The sequence below is a fragment of the Notolepis coatsorum genome (genome assembly GCF_963971535.1).
Source record: "Notolepis coatsorum genome assembly, chromosome: 9".
Classification (NCBI taxonomy): Eukaryota; Metazoa; Chordata; class Actinopteri; order Aulopiformes; family Paralepididae; genus Notolepis; species Notolepis coatsorum.
In genome coordinates this window covers 37,222,136-37,241,963 of record NC_140173.1, presented here as the reverse complement: position 1 = coordinate 37,241,963, position 19,828 = coordinate 37,222,136, and the positions used below count along the sequence as shown (strand labels likewise).

Sequence of the window (19,828 nt, the reverse complement as noted above, 5' to 3'; positions counted from 1 at the left end):
TATCCACACGGTTCTCGTCTAGGACTCCTCGGATGGCGGCACAAGGTTAGGCCGCCCAGCCTGTATAAGCACACTAGCTTGGTACGATGAACCGGTGGTAATGCTGGTCACTGTAGAACGGTAGCCGCACGATACACTATACATAATAGACTATTACTTTATAATAGAATAAGTCGAACTCGACGATACAGCGTTAAACTCTGACACTTTAGCTATCCATTCGCACGCGGTCTCAAGGCTCTATTTTGGGGCAAAACGGGCCCACTTCACAGCACGTTGTATCGTGGTGAAGGCTTCAGCTTTTAGTTACTAAGTCTAAGTGCTTCTGTATCCACCTGCAACGTATTTATACGTAAGGTGAATAATCTAGTGCCAACCTCAGTTCTGTCTCGTATTACTGCGCAAACCTGGGCATGTTGAGACATGTCTTAGCGGTGGCTTTGAACTAGACATTGGGGGTATGGCCGTTGGCGCCTAGGGGGTCGCTGTCCAATAGGAGAACGAATATTATGGTCTGGCCTGTACCTAGGTAAAGGGATATTCCGTGTATATGTACAAAGAATACACAAGGGATATCAGACGATATACAAATATTATACAATATATCTCAAGTAATAAATATATATATTCGGTTTAATCTGACCCTTTGTAACAGCCGCCTCCTAATTAGTCCGCACCTAATTAGATAAGCAGAGACAGATTAACCGCCTTGTCCACTACTCAATGTCCGTTGTGAGGAGTAGGGCAATTCACAAAGTCAGTGGGTCATGGTCGTCATTAAGAGAGTCAGGGAGCCTTGGCAACTCTATCAGCCTCGCCACGGGTCGGGTGTATGTCCGTCCCTGGACGAGCACTTCTGCCGCTCTGACCTTTCCGTCGGCACCAGTGATCACTTTGCTTACGCGGCCGGCCGGCCACATAGCTCGGGGTAGTGACTGGTCTATAATCATGACGACTGTGCCCTCCGTCAAATTGTCTCTTTCTTTTACCCATTTCTGGCGGGTCTGTAGAGACGGTAGATAGTGGAGGAGGAAACTGTTCCAAAACTTGTCAGCCAATACTTGACTGTACCTCCACATTCTTCGGCCGTTCGCTTCCTCAGGTCTGTACACTGTCTGTGGGAGCGCGGGGTCCAGCCGCCCCATCAAGAGAGTGTTGGGGGTGACTGGGTCGACATCTGCTACATCACTTGAGACGTAACCGAGGGGCTTTGAGTTCAATACTCCCTCGATCTCCGTGAGGACTGTCGTGAGGACTTCTTCCGCCACGGTCTGGGCCCCAAGCACGGCGTACAGGGCTGTCTTTATTGAACGTACTTCTCGTTCCCAAGTTCCCCCGAAGTGAGGGGCATTCGGGGGGTTAAACTGGAAATCAATCTGAGAGGGAGCGAGGTGGGTCTTAAGTTCTGGGCCCATAGCTTGGAAGCTCTCTCTCAGCTCTCTTTCTCCGCCTTTGAAGTTTGTCCCGTGATCAGACAATAATATAGACGGTTTTCCTTTCCGCGCTGTGAATCTCCGGAAGGCCATAAGGAATGAGTCCGTACTCATGGTTGGAAGGAGTTCTATGTGTATCGCTCGGGTGGTCATGCATTTGAATACAATACCCCACCGCTTCTCCGTCCCTCTTCCTTTCTTCACATACAGCGGGCCGAAGCAGTCCATACCGGTGGAGTGAAAGGGCTTGTCGCCGAGTCGGAGGCGACAGGGGGGTAGGTCAGCCATCCTGGGTATACTGGGCTGTGCTCGCCACTTGCGACAGTCTAGACAGGTCCGCTGGAAGCGTCGTACTGCTTCTCTTCCTTGCAGTATCCAATAGCGACGTCTGATCTCAGCGAAGACTCTCTCTGCCCCGGCGTGGTGCACGTCCTCGTTGTATTTCTTTATGATGAGCTCTGTGACCTTGTGTCGGCTGTTGAGAACTATCGGGAACTTGACGTCATCCGTTAAGTCTGGGGCCCTTCTCAGACGACCACCCACTCTGATGAGATCATGGGCGTCGCGCTCAGGGGCCAAGTGGAGCAGTCTGCTGTCTGACGGGACTGGCTTTGATCCCTGCAGACAGTCTAGCTCGTCGGGGAACGAGTCTCTTTGGGCTCGCTGTAGCAGAAGGAGTTCTGCTTCTTCGTAATTAGCTGCATTAATGTCAGTAGTGGAGGGAACCTCAGGGTGGTGCCACAGGAATGTCTTTAACTGCGCACTCTCAAGGGTAGGGCAGTCGTCTATGTTGGGATCTGTGGGGACTGGTGTGTGCGTCAACCCACAGAACATAGATTTCTTCATCTCTGCCTCCTCTTGACTAGCCTCCCGCGGGGTGGGTGTAGGCCACTCTTCTTCCGGGAGCTTGAGGAACTCGGGACCGTCACTATAGAGATTGTGACGTGTGAGGTCATCCAGGGACATTCCCTGTGTGATGACGTCTGCTGGGTTCTGTTTTGTGTCCACGTACCTCCAGCGTGCTGATTCTGTTAAATCTTGGATCTCTGTGATTCTGACTCCCACAAAGACCTTGTATCTACACGAATCGGACTGGATCCATGTGAGTACGGTCATGGAGTCTGACCACAGGATTGTTCTTTGCACCGGGATGGTGAGTTCACGTTGGATTAACGTGGCGAGTTGCGCTCCTACTAGGGCTGCGCAGAGCTCTAGACGCGGGATCGATTGTTGCTTGCGGGGGGCTATTCTTGAACGAGCCAGGATGAAGGCGGTATGTATTTCTCCTCCCTCCTCTCGGGCCCGCAAGTAGGCCACCGAACCGTAGGCTACTTCGGAGGCATCGCTGAAGACGTGCAGGTCCATCTGACACGTCTCCAGCCGCACTGTGGGTGGGAAGTAGCTGCGGCGTATGTTGACACCTGGGAGCGAGCTGAGTTCTGTTTCCCACTCTCTCCATGTGGAAGCAAGGTGGTCGGGTATGGGGTCGTCCCAGCCCTGGTCCTTGTCCCACAGCTCTCGTACAATCATCTTTGCCCTGGTGGTGTAAGGTAGAATACATCCCAACGGGTCATATTGTCTGGCGAGTGTTCTGTATACACTCCGTCTTGTGGTCGGTAGTGAAATCGACCTTCCTTGCTCCTTTGTCAGGGGTGTGTGTCTATAATGGAGCGAGTCTGTTTTGAAGCGCCAGACTAGTCCTAATGTCATTTCTTGGGCTTCACCTGGCATGGTCGCCATCCAGGTCTCGCTGCTTGCTGCCTTGTCCTCTGGGGAGAGGCTGCGCAGTACTTGAGGGTCGCTGCTGGCCCACTGCCGGAGATCAAAGCCGCCTTTGATCAGGGAGGCGCGGAGCTTGAGTAGGAGGGCCTCGGCCTCTTCTGGCATCGAGACGCTTTGCAGACAGTTGTCCACGTAGAAACTATTTTCTACACTTTGTCGGACCTCCTCGTCAGCTGCTGGGTCCTCTGCGACATGTTTTTGCAGTGCGAACGTAGCACAGCATGGGCTGCATGTGGTTCCGAAAGGGAGGACTTCCCATTGATAGATGGATGGTTGCTCATCCCCGATCCTCTCTCTCCATAAGAACCGCAGCAGGGGCTTGTCCTCTTCCACTAGTCGCACCAGCAGGAACATCCCTTTGATGTCGCCGCTGATGGCCACCTTGTTCTGGCGGAAACGTAGCAACACGCCTAGTAGAGAGGGGCCGAGTGTTGGGCCGGGCAAGAGCTCTTTATTCAGATTTTGTGATCCGATCTGGTAGCTGCAGTTAAACACAATACGATCCTTGCCGTTGTGGTGTACCTTGTGGTGGGGCACGTACCATGATTCGGTCGTCTGATCGGCCTCTTGAATGTCAATTCTCTTTATGTGTCCCGCTGTGATTAGCTTGTCAATCTCAGCGCGGTACACAGTGGCTTGAGCAGGGTCTCTGGCTAGGCGCCGCTCGGTGTTCAGTAGATATCGCTCCGTCGCTTCTTTTGAGGCGTGGAAGGTAGGCATACCCTCTCGCCTCAGGAGTGGAGTTGCGTATCTCATCACTCCATTGACTTTGACTCTCTTTGTCCCCTGCTCGAGGAGGGCTATGGCGTAAATGTCTTCCTTGGAACGAATGTGTTTCTTTTCGTTCTTAAAGGGCATTGTCTCTAGTGTCCATAGCCTCTCGACGTGCTGTAAGAGGGTGGTGTCTTCTTCTGTCACTCTGGAGTGGAGGCAGCGAGTGGCTGCTGATCGGTTGGGAGACCTGGAGAGGGGGCCTTGTAGTGTCCATCCTAGGCGGGTCTCGACTGCTGCTGGACATCCTCTGGGCCCAATGTGGACCCGGTCCGTCGGGACGATGAGGTGTGCGTGGTCGGATCCTATGAGCAGGGTCGGGGTGGCGCCGTCGATGAGCGGTATAGGTAGTTGACGCAGGTGCACGTATTTATCCATCAGCTTGGCGATGGGGTAGGTGTACCGCGACAGGCCTATGTCTTGGCTGGTGAAAGCGTTAGTGATCCTATACCGCCTCTCTGGCTGCCCGCTTGCTGCGATAGTGAAGGAGACGTGCTGACCCTTTATTGTCTTCAGGTCTCTTCTTATAGTACGAATCGTCATCGTTTCTTCGCTCCCCCGCAGACCCAGCTGGGCTGCAGCGGATGCGAGGAGGAGAGTCTTTTCTGACCCGTCGTCAAGGACGGCGTAAGTGTCCATGACCTTGTCCTCGTAGCTTAATGTCACTCGGACCACCTTCAAGAGCACCCGGGAGCCTCCGCTGCTGGCGGGGTCAATATACATGACGCTTACTCTGGTGCTGCTTGAGGGTGCGGGTTTCTTCCTGTTGCTGTCATGCAAGACGTCCAAGTGGGCTCCGTCACACCGACTACACCTCTTCTTCAAGCGGCACTCGGCTGCCATATGGCTGCGCGCACAGCGGTAACAGCGGCGGTTGGACTTTATCCATTGACTCACCTCGTCTGAGGCCTCCTGGGCGAGTCTCCCCGTACGTGTCGTCGTGGGCTGGTACTTGGTGGGTACCAAAGCCCGGGTACCCAGGTGCTGTTCCTCGGGGCTGGCGGTGCGTCAAACTCACCCTTGAGTTGAGTCGGGGGTCTGTAACGCAGGGCCTCGGGGGTAAAGTCTGGGCTGTACTGGACCTCCTGGTCCTGTGGAGTACGATGCTGCTGGTGGGCTTGACTTTCCTCCTCTTCCTCTTCCTCTTCCTCTGCTAGGTCTTCTAGATCTTGCAGTCGTCTATTCAGTCTCTCGGCGGCATAGGCCGGTTCTTCCCGGTTGCTGGGTCTCGCATGGACCGGTCGGGGAGGGGGTTCGGAGACGTGTATAGGCTCTTTCTGTTGGCCGGGCTCCGGGTCGCTTGGTCGGGTAGGGGAGGGTGCCCTAGACCCTTGTCTTGACGATGCCCTGGAGCTCCGTGCGGAGAGAGGGGGTGTCGCCCTGGCAATCAGTTGCTCCATTATCTGCGCTTGTAGTCGGTCGCGCTCGGCTTCGCGCTTGATGTGAGCGAGGTCGCGCTCTGCTTCACGCTGGGCTTGGGCTGCGTCGCGCTGTGCATTCGGGGTGTCGCGCTGTGCATCGGCGGCGGCGCGCTGGGCATCGGCGCGGTCTCTTTCAATATTCTCTTCCGTCTGGAGGCGTCTGGTCTCCAGGCGTATGCGGTCGTCTTCACTCCTTTGCTGCGCCTGGAAGCGCTCTCGCTGGGTCGCAGAGTGTTCGCGTTCACTAAGGGCTTGCGCTTGGAGTTGCGCGTGAAGGCGCTCTCTTTAGTCTGCAGATTGTTCGCGCTCACTCAGTTGTTGAGCCTGCAGGCGTTCTCTTTCCATGGTAGAGTGTTCGCGCTCACTTAGCTGTTGCGCCCGGAGGCGCTCTTGTTCCATGGAAGAATATTCGCGCTCGCTAAGCGTCTGTGATTGGAGTCGATCGCGTTCAGTGGAGGCTGCCAGGGTGGCGATGAATGCCTGCGCCAGCATCTTGTCCGCCTCGCTGGGGGAAGACACTGATGGAGGTGATCGGCTTCTGACAGTGCTCGTTGGAGATCCGTTCTCCTGGCGCGCTCCGAGGAGGTCTATCTCCTGGGTGCGCTTCTCTTCTGGTAGTGGGTCGGGTTCCGTCCCTGGAGCGCTTTCTTTATCCTGGAGCTCTCCGGGGACCGTCCCGTTGACGTTGTCGGGGGGTATAGTCATGTCATGTCCCTCCTGGTCCCCCCCGTGAGCTTGGTCAGTTACGTTAGAACCCACTAGGGTCTCTACTGGCAAGGTCGCCTGGTCGTTAGGGTTTGACATGCTTTTACTATCCGCTTTTCCCGCATTTAACGTCTGTATAAAGCTAGGTAGTAGACTGGCAGCGTAGTCCTCTCGGTAAGGAGGTGGCTGCCGTCTGCGCTGCTGGCGTTCTAGCTTAGGAGAGCCGTTTGTGGAGTGTTCACCGCTGGCCATGGTTAATATCAATATTATATTTAGATATTACACTGATATTCATCCGGTTCGAAGGACCAATTGTAACTGAGGGGTACAATTCCCTGACTGTATTGAGAGTATGGTATCATTAAACCACTACTTAGTTATGTACTTTAATTACTGGCCATACAGTACACGGTATATATGATGAACACCCACACAATAACACGGCTTAACAAAGAAAGTCCTGTTTAGAATATTTATTAGAAGAGCAGCAATAGTAGATTACAGTATTGAGAATTATGAGTCGCGCTTATATGGCGAAGAACACTTAAATAGGTCAAGAGCGTAAGTCCATGAGCATATTACGATGGGTATAATTAATACCCCCTGTAGCATAAGAATTATATAAGGCACACTCGTAGGTCAGCTGGAGATACTAAGGGGGTTCCCTCCGGTTGTAAGCCAGCAGGGGAGAGGAATTGTCGGGAGCAAAAGTCTGGATCAACGAGGAATAAAGAGACTCCAGGTACAGGAGACGGTGCAATAATCCCTTGGTCCTTAGACAAAGCAACAGCTATACTCCGGTATGCATTGCAGCATGGATGAAAGCTAGCCAGCCTCTGGGTCCTAGAGGCGGGCTCGACGGTGCTCATCACAGGGTAGATCCCACACAGCAGTGGGGTAGACGGTTCTCTGCTCCAGCGGCCACAGTACCAAAGCAATATAATCCAGCCGGAAAAGGCTCTGCATTCGTCGGTGTAGGTTATCCAGTGTACATATCCACACGGTTCTCGTCTAGGACTCCTCGGATGGCGGCACAAGGTTAGGCCGCCCAGCCTGGATAAGCACACTAGCTCGGTACGATGAACCGGTGGTAATGCTGGTCACTGTAGAACGGTAGCCGCACGATACACTATACATAATAGACTATTACTTTATAATAGAATAAGTCGAACTCGACGATACAGCGTTAAACTCTGACACTTTAGCTATCCATTCGCACGCGGTCTCAAGGCTCTATTTTGGGGCAAAACGGGCCCACTTCACAGCACGTTGTATCGTGGTGAAGGCTTCAGCTTTTAGTTACTAAGTCTAAGTGCTTCTGTATCCACCTGCGACGTATTTATACGTAAGGTGAATAATCTAGTGCCAACCTCAGTTCTGTCTCGTATTACTGCGCAAACCTGGGCATGTTGAGACATGTCTTAGCGGTGGCTTTGAACTAGACATTGGGGGTATGGCCGTTGGCGCCTAGGGGGTCGCTGTCCAATAGGAGAATGAATATTATGGTCTGGCCTGTACCTAGGTAAAGGGATATTCCGTGTATATGTACAAAGAATACACAAGGGATATCAGACGATATACAAATATTATACAATATATCTCAAGTAATAAATATATATATTCGGTTTAATCTGACCCTTTGTAACAGTTAGGGTCTTTACTCTTGGCTACATTTGAAAAAAATAAAACGCAACATTAATTAATACGTTCTGTCGATTTATTCCGTGATATGAATCTCGGCCCTGTACCGGGCCCGTCGGGCGTAAACACCCAATGAAAAGCCCTTTGTATCATTTCAACAGCATTGTTGTTTCTAACTTCCTGGAAAGTGGACTCATCTGAGATGCAATGTTTTCATCCGTAGCCCGGCCCCAGGTATCATCCCTCTCTCGTCCTCCTCTTATCCTCCTCAGGCATCATCCCTCTCTCGTCCTCCTCTCATCCTCCTCAGGCCCGGGCCCCAGGCATCATCGCTCTCTCGTCCTCCTCTCATCCTCCTCAGGCATCATCCCTCTCTCATCCTCCTCAGGCATCATCCCTCTTTCATCCCACTGAGGCCCGGCCCCAGGCATCATCCTTCTCTCGTCCTCCTCTCATCCTCCAGCCCCAGGCATCATCCCTCTCTCGTCCTCCTCTCATCCTCCTCAGGCCCGGCCTCAGGCATCATCCCTCTCTCGTCCTCCTCTCATCCTCCCCAGGCATCATCCCTCTCTCGTCCTCCTCTCATCCCCCGGCCCCAGGCATCATCCCTCTCTCGTCCTTCTCTCATCCTCCTGAGGCCCCAGGCATCATCCCTCTCTCATCCTCCTATCATCCCCCGGCCCCAGGCATCATCCCTCTCTCGTCCTCCTCTCATCCCCCGGCCCCAGGCATCATCCCTCTCTCGTCCTCCTCTCATCCCCCGGCCCCAGGCATCATCCCTCTCTCGTCCTCCTCTCCTCCTCCTGAGGGCGTCTTGACTAAGAGGGATGAGCGTCAGGCTGTATGTGTATCTGTGCAGACCTCAACCGGACACTTTCTTCCAATTCAATTCACTTTCAATTCGATTTGAGTTCAGACTCAACAGTGCACAATTAAGAAACAATAATGAATACAAGAATGATAACAATAAGTAGTAGTAGTAATATAAAATAAAATATAAAATGAGGTCAGATAAAATAGTAAATTCTTACAGAAAGTGTCTTGCGTAGAAGGCAGAAAGTGTCTTGTGTAAAAGGTTGTTGTTATCTTATCTTATCTTGAAGATACTAGTCTAATATTGTTGTAATATATATTTATTTTGTTCTGGCTCTATTTGTTTATTTTCCTTAGGAACACAGTGGAAGTGGTCAAGAAACGTCTGTGCCATCTGTGGAACAACTTATGAATAACTTACTCAGTCAAATGGATCCGGTTAATACAATGTATTAACCAGAGAGATCAATACATTAAAATATAGTGGAGAAAATGGCTGAGGGCTCTCCTCCAGATTACTAGCCAGGAGACCAGGAAGAAGACACCGAACCCCCGGTTCAGGGGTTTGATTGATAGATTGATTGATTGAAAATTTTATTAACAGATTGCAGAATGGGTACAATACATGTGCAGCTTTCTATTGTGGTGGTGGAGTTTAGGTGCACTTTAGTTCTGTGTGTGTAAATAAGTAATGGTATTTTGTGTTGTTTTTTATTCTGTGCGTTTATGTGAATGTTGAGCTATGATTATAGTTATGTTTTCATTTCGGATGTATGGAGGCACTGTATGCTTGGTTAAAGTTGTGAATGGAGATGTATTTATAATTCACATGTGATCCAGGGACGTAGTGGGGAGTGGGCTGTAATTGGTCGAGATACGTCACATGGTGTCAGTGAAAGTAGTAAACAGGAAGTTGCAGGGAATTTGACAGCAGAGAAGGGAGACGAGTGGGAACTGGTGAGTGGATGCGTGTAAGCGATTTGTTTTAAGAATGATAGTAGTGTTGTGGTAGTTATTGATTGAATGTGTGTTTTGTTTTAAGGTTTGTAACCTGTTGGAGAAAGAATTAAAACCTTTTTACAACTGAGTGGCATCCTGTCCATCTCTTCACCCCAGCTGCGGGAGTAAAGCGGCACAATACAGTACGGCTCAATACACACAATTGTTAAGGGGATGCAGACCAGAGAAAGACTTTCGTCTTCTTTACATCAGGGTCCCCCATTTTCAATGCATCATGACATTTATGACATACAGATAAACAGTACTGTACCTCCAACCAGAGGACCAGGGCATTGTAGGCAGAGACGTCTATTATATTGGCGAATAAGGCCATCGGCCAGCGCCTTCGTCCCCCTCCGGCAGCTGTATGTGCCTACCAGCTGAAACAAAAGAAAAGAAAAGAGAGAAACTAAATAAAATGATTAATTTCATTTTGTAGACAATAAAAAAAAATTGCGCACCTACACGGCTGACCCGGGTTCGATCCCAGTTCCCGTCGTTATTTGTCGCATGTCCTCCCCACCTCTCCTCCCGTTCGCCCTCTCCTCTGTCGGTCCTGCGTGACCAATAAAAATTATAAAAAAATAATAATAAAAAAAGCACATCATATGGAAGTGCAGAGAAACATTTCGTCAGCAACTCAGTGCATGTGTGTTCCTGTGGGTCGCCGATCGCATAAATGCACAGAATAAATAAATAAAGCACAACACCAGGCATGCACTATAAAATAATAAATAAATAAATAATAAATACCATGTCCAAGGTGTCCACTGCCTCCTTGCAGCGGTTGTAGTCCAGGATCACCTCTGGCTTGAGGTGACCCTGGTCGGAGACCGCTGCCTCCCTGTGCTTAGTTGACAAGACGAGGACATTCTAGGTAACACAAGTGTATATCTAATATCTACCGGTATTCAGAAAAACAGCATTAGACACTTACCTTGTTCACTATTTCCAACAGTATATAAAGCACTGATAACTCTGGATAACTCTCCAAGGACCAAGTCTATCCGTTGAGGAATCAGTTGAAGCAATGTTCATCTAGCTGTTTGTTAGGGCTTATGTATGTTATGTACATTCTAGAATCTTTCTGATGATTCTAAAGTTTGAATGAATCTCTTATTGGCTAATATTCTTTTTAACTTATGCATTTGTTTTGACATAGGAGATGAGGGTGGTGTCGGGGAGGAAGGCAAACACTGTGGATAGCACCGGCCACTGCTGCACCTCCAGTAGCTGGCGGGGGGGGGGTAGCTCCGGCTTGTTGCTGCGAATGGTCCCCACCAAGACCATTCGCCGCTCTTTGAGGAGGTCTGCAGCGAGGGCATATAAAGTGAAGAAGTTGTCCACGGTCAGAGTGTGCCCCGCAACCACTCCGACCATGAGGTCCATCACGACCCGCTTCCCCTGCTGCCTCTCTGGCCCAAGCGGGCTGGCTTGGAGGGCATATATTGCCAGAAGGGGCATCTGCCCCTAAAGCCGACAAGCTGCTCGTCGATGCATATATCGACGCCTGGGTTGAGTCCCAGTGGGAGCCGCACCACCCACTTGTCCCAGACATCTCACACCGGTGCCAGCTTGTCGGCCCGGATGATACCGCGTGCGGGCCGAGTCAACCGCTCATCGAACCGGATGGTTCTGGACAGCATTGAAAACCGCTTGTGCGACATTGCAGCCGGGAAAACGGCCCGGCCACTGTGTTCCCGCCACAAGCTCTTAGTGGACTCTCTCCACGTGACCAGAACACACCGGCCAGCAACAGGACGATGTAGGCTTTCACTTCCGTGGCGTCGACCTCCCTCCAAGCGTCGTGGACCCGCCTTCCCTCCAGATTGGTTTTCGACACCACCACCTCCAGGATCTCTGGAGTCATAAGAATCCAGCAACGAGGACACCCGCGCCAGGGCACAGCGGGTGATACCCGGGCGGGCTATCACTGGTGGCCGGTACCTGAGTGGAATCACTGGTCGGGGACCAGGCCAGTCCCGTTTTAGATGTCCACGCCGCGACATCCACCTTCGTGGCTGTTTTGTCGTTTCTTAGGATTTCTTTTGGTCTAATAAATGTTTAAGGTTCTTAGATGGATGGACAAAATGAGTTCCCTTCTATCACTAACATTATTGTTTAAGCATTTTTGGTTGAAATCAAATTCTGCGATTTTTTTTATAATTAATTGCCAATATTTTCATGTTGAGCTATAGATTGTGGATGAATACGCACAGAAAGGTACACCATGCAAATGTCCATCCTTTATTTGTTTTAAACGAGATGATTTAGAAATGGGCAATGGGGAAATACATTGCGTTAGACAGAGGGTGGAACACGGAAAAACGGCAATGACGTAACCACTACACCTCCCTACTGTATATGGAGCACATGGAAATCCTTTCATACATGTTATGGTCATGTGCATGTAATATAAAAATATTTTAAGGAATACTTAAAAAAATATAATGTATTATGAATACCATTAACTTCAGTCCTCAACATACATATCAAATATTCATTCATTTTCAGGATTTTAACCCCTTAAATACCAGTTTTTGTAGGGTTGATTATTTTCCATCCCATAAATGCTAATAGGATTTGTTTTGGGGTGGAATTATCAGAGCCTGGGCCCTATTCCCCGTACCTGGTTCAACTAAGTCGATCAAAAGTCCCATTATCCAGATTCAATTAACCCGATGTTTGAATCCGGGATGTTCCTGTTCCTCGAAGGTGGATTCAGTCTCGTTCATTTGAACCAGACTTGAGTCAGGATAATTGCGCGCGGCCGCCTCAGCTGAAAAGACAGCAGGTGTCGATCGCAGAAATCCTGATCTTCTAACGGCATTGATTGATTGATTGATTGATTTAAAACGTTATTAACAGATTGCAGAATGGGTACAATGCAGTACGGCTCAATAGCCTCGCAGACAAGTTAAATGCATAATCTATAGGCTAATTTTAAGTCCCTCATTACCCCAATCAATCAGATTATATTTCTTTAAACGTGCCTGCTGGCAGTAGGTTTATGGAATGAATAATCAAATGAGATCTTGCTAGCGAAAATAATTAGTTCAACTCTTTCAGAATAAGGATAAAAACAAGCCCAAATAGTATATCTAATTGATACGAATTATATTATGAGGATATCTGTACTGTGTATGTGCTTAGGTATTATGTACTATATAAATACATGGTTTCCAAAGAGAGGCTTGGAGGGAGGCTTGCAGTTACACTATTAATCAGGTTTTAATCTGTTTCGGACCTAATCCATACATGCATTGAATTGATTACCCTTTGGTTTATACCAGTGACACCTCATGTTCATCATCAGATAACAGTGCTTGAAAAGATAAATGCATTTTCTCAAATTCATTCATCAAAAACGTCAAAGGCTCATTCAATTTATCAAGTCATGTCACGTCATCAAATCCATCAAACAGCGCATCTCCTCATATATTTGAATCCCAGTTACAATATCACAATAACGTATGACACTGTCACAGTGACAGTGATACAATTAAATACTCCACAGATTCAGATTCCTCATAATTCATATCCACAATCCGCGCATAGACACTTCAGCTTGAATGAAACGCATCCGGGTGCTCCGTTAAGCAAATACACAGCGAAGAATATTAAACTAATCAGAGCCAAACACCCGATAGGTTTCATTCATTAAAATATCCCTGCGGGATTCACATTTGCAATGATCCGTTTAGTCCGTTATTAAAATAACTGTGTGTCGCGAGCGCCGTATCCGTATAAATATGACATGCATTATATAGGACAAACTAAATTCATAGGCTGAATATGATTTATTATCAGCATTTTAGGTAGACCTATTATTTTACATTTCAAACGAAGCACAAAAACATAATTCAGAATGGCATAATGGGATCTAGACTGTGAAAAATATTTCAGGAAGCGAGCTGGCATTTCTTTGCGGGGGCGTGGCCATGGTTCATCCAGCTAACTGAACTTAACCCTGCCCTCGACCAGGTTCAAACTTTCTGATCTGTTACCATGGCGATTTAGAAAATCCGACGTCGGGGAATGGAAATGTCTGGCTTAAGTCAAGCTATGCTGAAAATTATCCGGCTAACTCAGTTAGCCAGGTACGGGGAATGGGGCCCTGGAGTGTCAAAGATTGGCAAAAAAGATGTTTTTGATACATACAAATCTTTTGTGCAGTGACACATGGTACAATATTATTACATGTAAGTCCTTTCGGTTATATATTAACCATGTACTTTACATGTAATATATATATATATTTTTTTTATGAATACCATTAGTCCTCAACATACATATATTCATTCATTTTCACAATTGTATATCGTTTTTGTGAAAATACCTGCATTTCTATGGTGAAAAAACACAAATAGATTTTTATAAGAGAAAACGTTTTCATAGGAATAGGAATAAAGCATAACATAACAAATAGGTACATACACATAAGAAATAAATACATAAACATAACAAATAAATACATTAACATAACAAATCAATACTATTTACAACTATGGCACATATGTACCACTGTGGCTGTATGTTCCCTGCATATGGCCCGGTGGCTCCAGCTGGCGGCAGCACCCCTTTTGTAGGGGGAGACGGGGTCTGTGGGCCATGTGTGGGGACACAAGCGCTGTAGGGGGAGACGGGATCTGTGGGCCATGTGTGGGGACACAAGCGCTGTAGGGGGAGACGGGGTCTGCGGGCCATGTGTGGGGACACAAGCGCTGTAGGGGGAGACGGGATCTGTGGGCCATGTGTGGGGACACAAGCGCTGTAGGGGGAGACGGGGTCTGCGGGCTATGTGTGGGGACACAAGCGCTGTAGGGGGAGACGGGGTCTGCGGGCCATGTGTGGGGACACAAGCGCTGTAGGAGGAGACGGGGTCTGTGGGCCATGTGTGGGGACACAAGCACTGTAGGGGGAGACGGGGTCTGTGGGCCATGTGTGGGGACACAAGCGCTGTAGGGGGAGATGGGGTCTTCTTCTTCATCTTCTTTATTTTTCCCGGCAGTGTAAACGCAACATGGCGTATTACTGCCCTCCACTATACTACACCCACAAATGAGAAAAACTTAAATACGCATAGGCCTACAAAAAAAATCCAACACATGGCCTCATGGTGCATCAGGGTCAACGGTCTTCAAACTGGGATTTATTCTTGAGAAGGAATGATGCTAAATATTCAATGGGATTCTGAGGTATTTCCTTGGCCAGGACCGACAAGCCTTGGAGGAGAATGGGCACTACCGTCTGATCCAAGTATGCCCTGGTCGGGAGGGACTGCAGGTCCACCTTCTGTTTGGAAATCTTCTCTGCATTGGCTTTTTCATTCTCCACTATCCTCTGGATGTTTTCCGTCAGACCATATTCAGCATGAGGGTTTTCAGCGACTGCTCCCTCCATGGCCTGATCAGCATCTGTATGATCATCCGCCATGTTGCGTTGCAGATGAGGGCTTTTAAAGGGGACATACGTTCTGCCATTTAAGTTAAATTGTATCCATTTAAAAAAGTTGTGTGCTCAAAGTTTAGAAATGACCAAGATACTGCCCCAACTCTATGCGACATAGATGAGTTATTTTGTTCATCACCACAAAAGTGTCCAGAATTAAATAGTGTCGGGTTGATGTTGGGTAATATTCATTATTTTAAACAGCTAACGTTAACTAACATTCAACAACGAGCTTGTGTTTATAACCTAATTGGTTTGGCACAACTTCTGTCCAAAATTTTATTTGAAGCCAGCTGCTACATCCAAACAACCAGTCACGACGAGAACGCTGCAAGCAAATCAACACTGTTCACTGTCGTGGGGCGGATTTCACGGCTTTAACAATTTACTTCATTAACTGATCTAGTTTATTTGCAATAGCAAGCAAGATAATCTACTACATTTCGTTGACTACGGTGTAAATCAAGTTATTGTTTTTTATGTATGACTGGGTACCCAGCGTGCAGCTGTGTATTGTGGAAGGGTGGAAGGCGATCTCTGTTCCCTGTGGGTGCTCTGCACCTGGTCCTCCTGAGATGCTGCCGTCTGGCCCGTCACCTTTCTGTCCAGGGAGCTGGTCTGGGACCTGGCCCACTCCTCAACCTGCTGCTGACGCTCCCTGACTGTGTCTCTGCTGGCCTCTGTTGCCTGGGTTCCCGTCAGGAATTCTTCTCTGATCATCTCCGGCGTCAGCTACATCGCTGCCTCTCCAGACATGGCGCTCGGGTCGCCCACTAGCTTCGCCATATCTTCGGGAAGGCTGGCGAGAGGCAGAGAAGCCGAGGTTGGAAGCATGTACTCGTTGTAGTCCACGGATCTTAAAGCAGTAGTCCACCCTCGCAAGATGGCCACCGGTGAAGTACGCAAGAGACTCCACCTTGAGCCATCTAGTGTTATATATCTATGTATGCAGGAGTGAGGCAGAGGAGGCAAGGTTGGAAGCATGTACTCGTTGTAGTCCACGGATCTGCGTGGGGCCCAGTCACTGGTGAGGGTGGCCGTGTTTGATAGAATGTTCAAGGAATCCAAATTATTCCAAGTCATGACCCCTTTGATCACTTCCTTGCGATCCAGAAACCTCTTCTGGGTGTTTGGGGTCTTGATGCCCTGTGTATGGATTTCTTGTATGACGTACCTAGGCAGCGGACAGAGGTGGTATTCAGGGTCACTCTCCAGGTAGCAAGGAGTTGGCTTGTAGGCCTGGAGGCCTGGAGCCGGGTTAAAGATCCTGAGGGGGTTTTCCGGAGCAGGTTTGATCAGCGCTTCAGGGCAGGTGAATGTGAAGCTGATGACAGTGTTCTCCTCTTTTTCACATTTCTTGGTCTCTTTCTTTTCTTTCCCCCCCTCTGGCCTCAGCTCTACGGCGCCAGGAGACGGGCCACTGATCATCTCTGGAAACAGTTCATCCAGTGCTCCGGTGCGCAGGGGTCTGGCCAAGGTGGTGGGAATGTAGCTGTCATACGCCTCCCATGTGGACACAGGCTGGTAGCCCATCAGTTTATAGTGCTGGGGAACCTGGAGTTTGAAGAAGGGGACGCATGTTTTCACAGTGACATCTATGGGCTCGACGGGCACTGGGCCCAAAGCATCAGGGATCAGTTCACTGGCGTTGGACGAGGAAATTGGAACAGAGAAGGGAAGCAGTTTATCTGGGGAGACGTTCAGATGACACATCTGCTGCTCTTTAACTGTCTCTGTTGCGGTCGGCTTCTTCATGGTGCCAGCCAGCCGCTTCAAACAGGCCAGTCTGCGTTTCATGCGACATCGGACAACAACCTTGCATGCAGCCTGCTGCAGCTTCCTGAGGGCTCTGTGTCTCAGCACCAGGTGTCCAGTAGAGTAGAGCTGGAAGGATGGAGTCTCCTCCTCCGACAGCTGTCCGACATCACGAAGTATCCGCTTGGTGGAGTTTTGGTGGTCCACTGGCGAACTCATCCTCCATATTCACAATACCCTCCTTATCCATGTATTCATAATGAGTTCTCTCCCTCTCCAGTAATATGTGACTCCTGGCGTCCTCTGACATGGCATCCTGGCTCAGGTGAACCTGCCATCTGAGATGGTTGGCTTTCTCCTCCTGGACTTCCTGTCGGACCTCGTTTATGAAGAACGCTTCTTTCATCCGTCTGTTCCTCAGAGCCGCTATATTATTGCCACAGGACATGGCTTCTCTCAGGTCCTTGGAGCTGAATTTGTCTGTGTCTTTATGAAGCAGCATTTTGGCCACTCCAGCGGGGGTGCAGATGTCCAACGGTGGCTTCAGACGGGGCTGGCCCAAAGCAGCGCCTCTCCGATCCTTGGACATGGCAGCTTTCTTGGGAGGTCTGCGTTCGGTTTTCCTCTGAGGAGGCGCTGGGCGGGTGGGGGGCGAATGCCCTCTGTACTCCACCACATCCCCTGTACCACACTCTCTGTCCAGCTGACTGAGAGCCAGGTTAGCCACAGAGCTCCCGGTGATGGTGCTGATGTGGGACTGTGAGTTGAACTGAGAGATGACCAGCTGGATGGTGAAGTGACAGGTCTCAAAGTGATGGGGACTGAAGGTCACCATGATCTCCACCTCGTCATTGGCTGGGATCAACCCTGCGAGAGGCTGGATGGAGAAGGCTGGATGACGTACACTGCAAACTCAAAGTCCACAGGACAGCTGCAGCTCAGAGGGATGGTGTCGATCACACTCTGACCCAGGGCTGTAGGCGGAAGGTCCACATGGGAGGGCATGTGGAGGTTACCGACGATCAGGTAGGCATGGACCGGGACCACCAAATTGTCCTCTCCCTGGCAGTATGGTTTGCTGAACCAATCTTAAAGCTACTCCATGCAGCCGGTTTGCGATGAACATGTAGGAAGCCACAGGAAAGAGCTCCCGGTCAATAAATACCAAAAAAGGAAGGAAAACTATTCAAAACTAAATAAAAAGTGAAGATTCAAGGACTAAACAAGGAAGAAACAATGAACACGAGGATGAGTGAGAGAAAAACGGCCCCAGATGAAGAAAATACACTGATGAAAAGAAACCAGCACGAGGCGATGACGCAACAGGCGAATCAAGCTAGCGAGACGCTAGCCGACAGTGCAGGGATACCCAGCTGGGCAGAGCAGCTACAGGCTAGTATCCAAGCTAGCATGCAAGCCAATATAGAGGCGTACCAGGCTAACACACTGGTTGGGCTTGAAGCAATGCGTGACATACAACGGAATATCGAGAAGCTCAGGGAAGAATTGAAGCAAGGACAGGATGAGCTCAGAGAAGAAGTGAATACGAGACTCGAGACAGTTAACGAAAAGATACAGAAGCAAGGAAAAGACATAGAAGCGATAGAAGAAAGAACAGCCGAGGTAGAAGAATGGAGCACAGAAGTACAGGAGATCCTGATAGCCACTATCGAACAACAAGAGAGAATGCAAGAAAAGATAACTGACATGGAGGGAAGATCAAGGAGGAACAATATACGCATATGGGGACTGAAAGAAGGGATAGAGGGAGACTCAATGACCAGGTACGTGGAAAATCTAATCCGAAAAGAGTTGGAAAAGCCAAAACTCGACAAGATGGAGATTGAGGCGTCGGAGCTATGCAGAAATTAAAATAATTCTAAAGGAGAAAGAAATCAGGTTCCAATCACCGATGACCTCGCTGAAGGTACACTGGTACGAAGGCACCAAACTATACAACAGCGCACAAGAGGCGACGAGGGACATGGTCCGGAGAGGATGGATGGCGCCGGGAGGAGGGGGAGAGAGACCGACGCTGATACAGAGGATGGAGAGAGCGTGCAGATGGACCAGAGTTGAGAGACGAGGACGAGGAGAGGAGGACGGGAAAGGAAAGGGAAGGGACCTGAAACTATTCGAGGCAGATCAACAATGAAGACAGACAAAGAAACATATGAAAAGGGGAATGGAGGAGGAGACGTGAAGGGCCACGGTGATCCGAGGGAGGATAAGTACAAAATAGAATAAACATGAAAGACTACTGTTACGACCCCTGTGTGTCTAAGGGTAAAGGGCTGTAACATAACAGTTGGTTGACAGAAAAGATGGACCAGGTTTGTAAACAACAATGATATTTATTGGTAGATGCAAAGGAAGCACATGTAGCTCAGGGGTGGGGTGATCCATGATTGGGGGGTGTGGATTGAGTGTTGGAGTCTGGAAAGCCATCCACCAATCGGTGCTGTGTTGCAATAATGGAAGGATTGGCCTGGCAGGGACCAATGGTGAAGGGAACAATGGCTGGAGGGAGGAAACAAAATGGAGAACACACACACATGGAGACACACACTGGGGAATATATATATTGGGATGTAACACCCCCATACATAAGACAAAAACATGTTTGACACCTAACACCAACTAAACATGTTTTTTTTTTCTTTTTTTTTCTAACAACGAGATAACATCCCCGAGATAACAAAGAGCTATGAAAAAACTAGCAGTTGGTACAACAACCACTCGGGTCAACAATGACAGAACGAGTTGACGGCAAGAGAGACTGAGTCGACAGCAACATAAAACGAGTCCACAGCAACATAGACCGAGTAGACAGCAAAATAGAACAAGTCGACAGCAATATACAGTAGAACGAGTCGACAGCAACAGACAACGAGTCGACAGCAAAATAGAACAAGTCGACAGCACGAGAGATTTAACTCCGAGATAGAGCATCCGCCAACACATTCTCAGACCCTTTCTTATGCTTTATGCTGAGGTTATAATTTTGCACTATGAGCGCCCAACGCATGAGGCGCTGATTGTGGTTGTACATCCGCG

General features: G+C 49.0%; 2 protein-coding genes across 2 annotated transcripts; both read right to left on the bottom strand.

Annotated features, from left to right (window-relative positions):
* Nucleotides 1–14,695: 14,695 nt before the first annotated feature.
* On the bottom strand, nucleotides 14,696–15,001 carry LOC311234487 (protein dpy-30 homolog; the record flags this gene model as incomplete). Its single annotated transcript, XM_084321696.1, has 1 exon — nucleotides 14,696–15,001. One exon carries the CDS (start codon nucleotides 14,999–15,001, stop codon nucleotides 14,696–14,698), a length of 306 nt encoding a protein of 101 aa, XP_084177822.1.
* Nucleotides 15,002–15,748: 747 nt separating this feature from the next.
* Nucleotides 15,749–18,757, bottom strand: LOC311234591 (cilia- and flagella-associated protein 221-like; the record flags this gene model as incomplete). The annotated part of the gene is made up of 5 exons (XM_084321838.1): nucleotides 15,749–15,815; nucleotides 16,005–16,930; nucleotides 17,004–17,592; nucleotides 17,676–17,833; nucleotides 18,689–18,757. The coding sequence occupies 5 exons, from the start codon at nucleotides 18,755–18,757 to the stop codon at nucleotides 15,749–15,751; spliced, it is 1,809 nt and encodes a 602-aa protein (XP_084177964.1).
* Nucleotides 18,758–19,828: the final 1,071 nt, after the last annotated feature.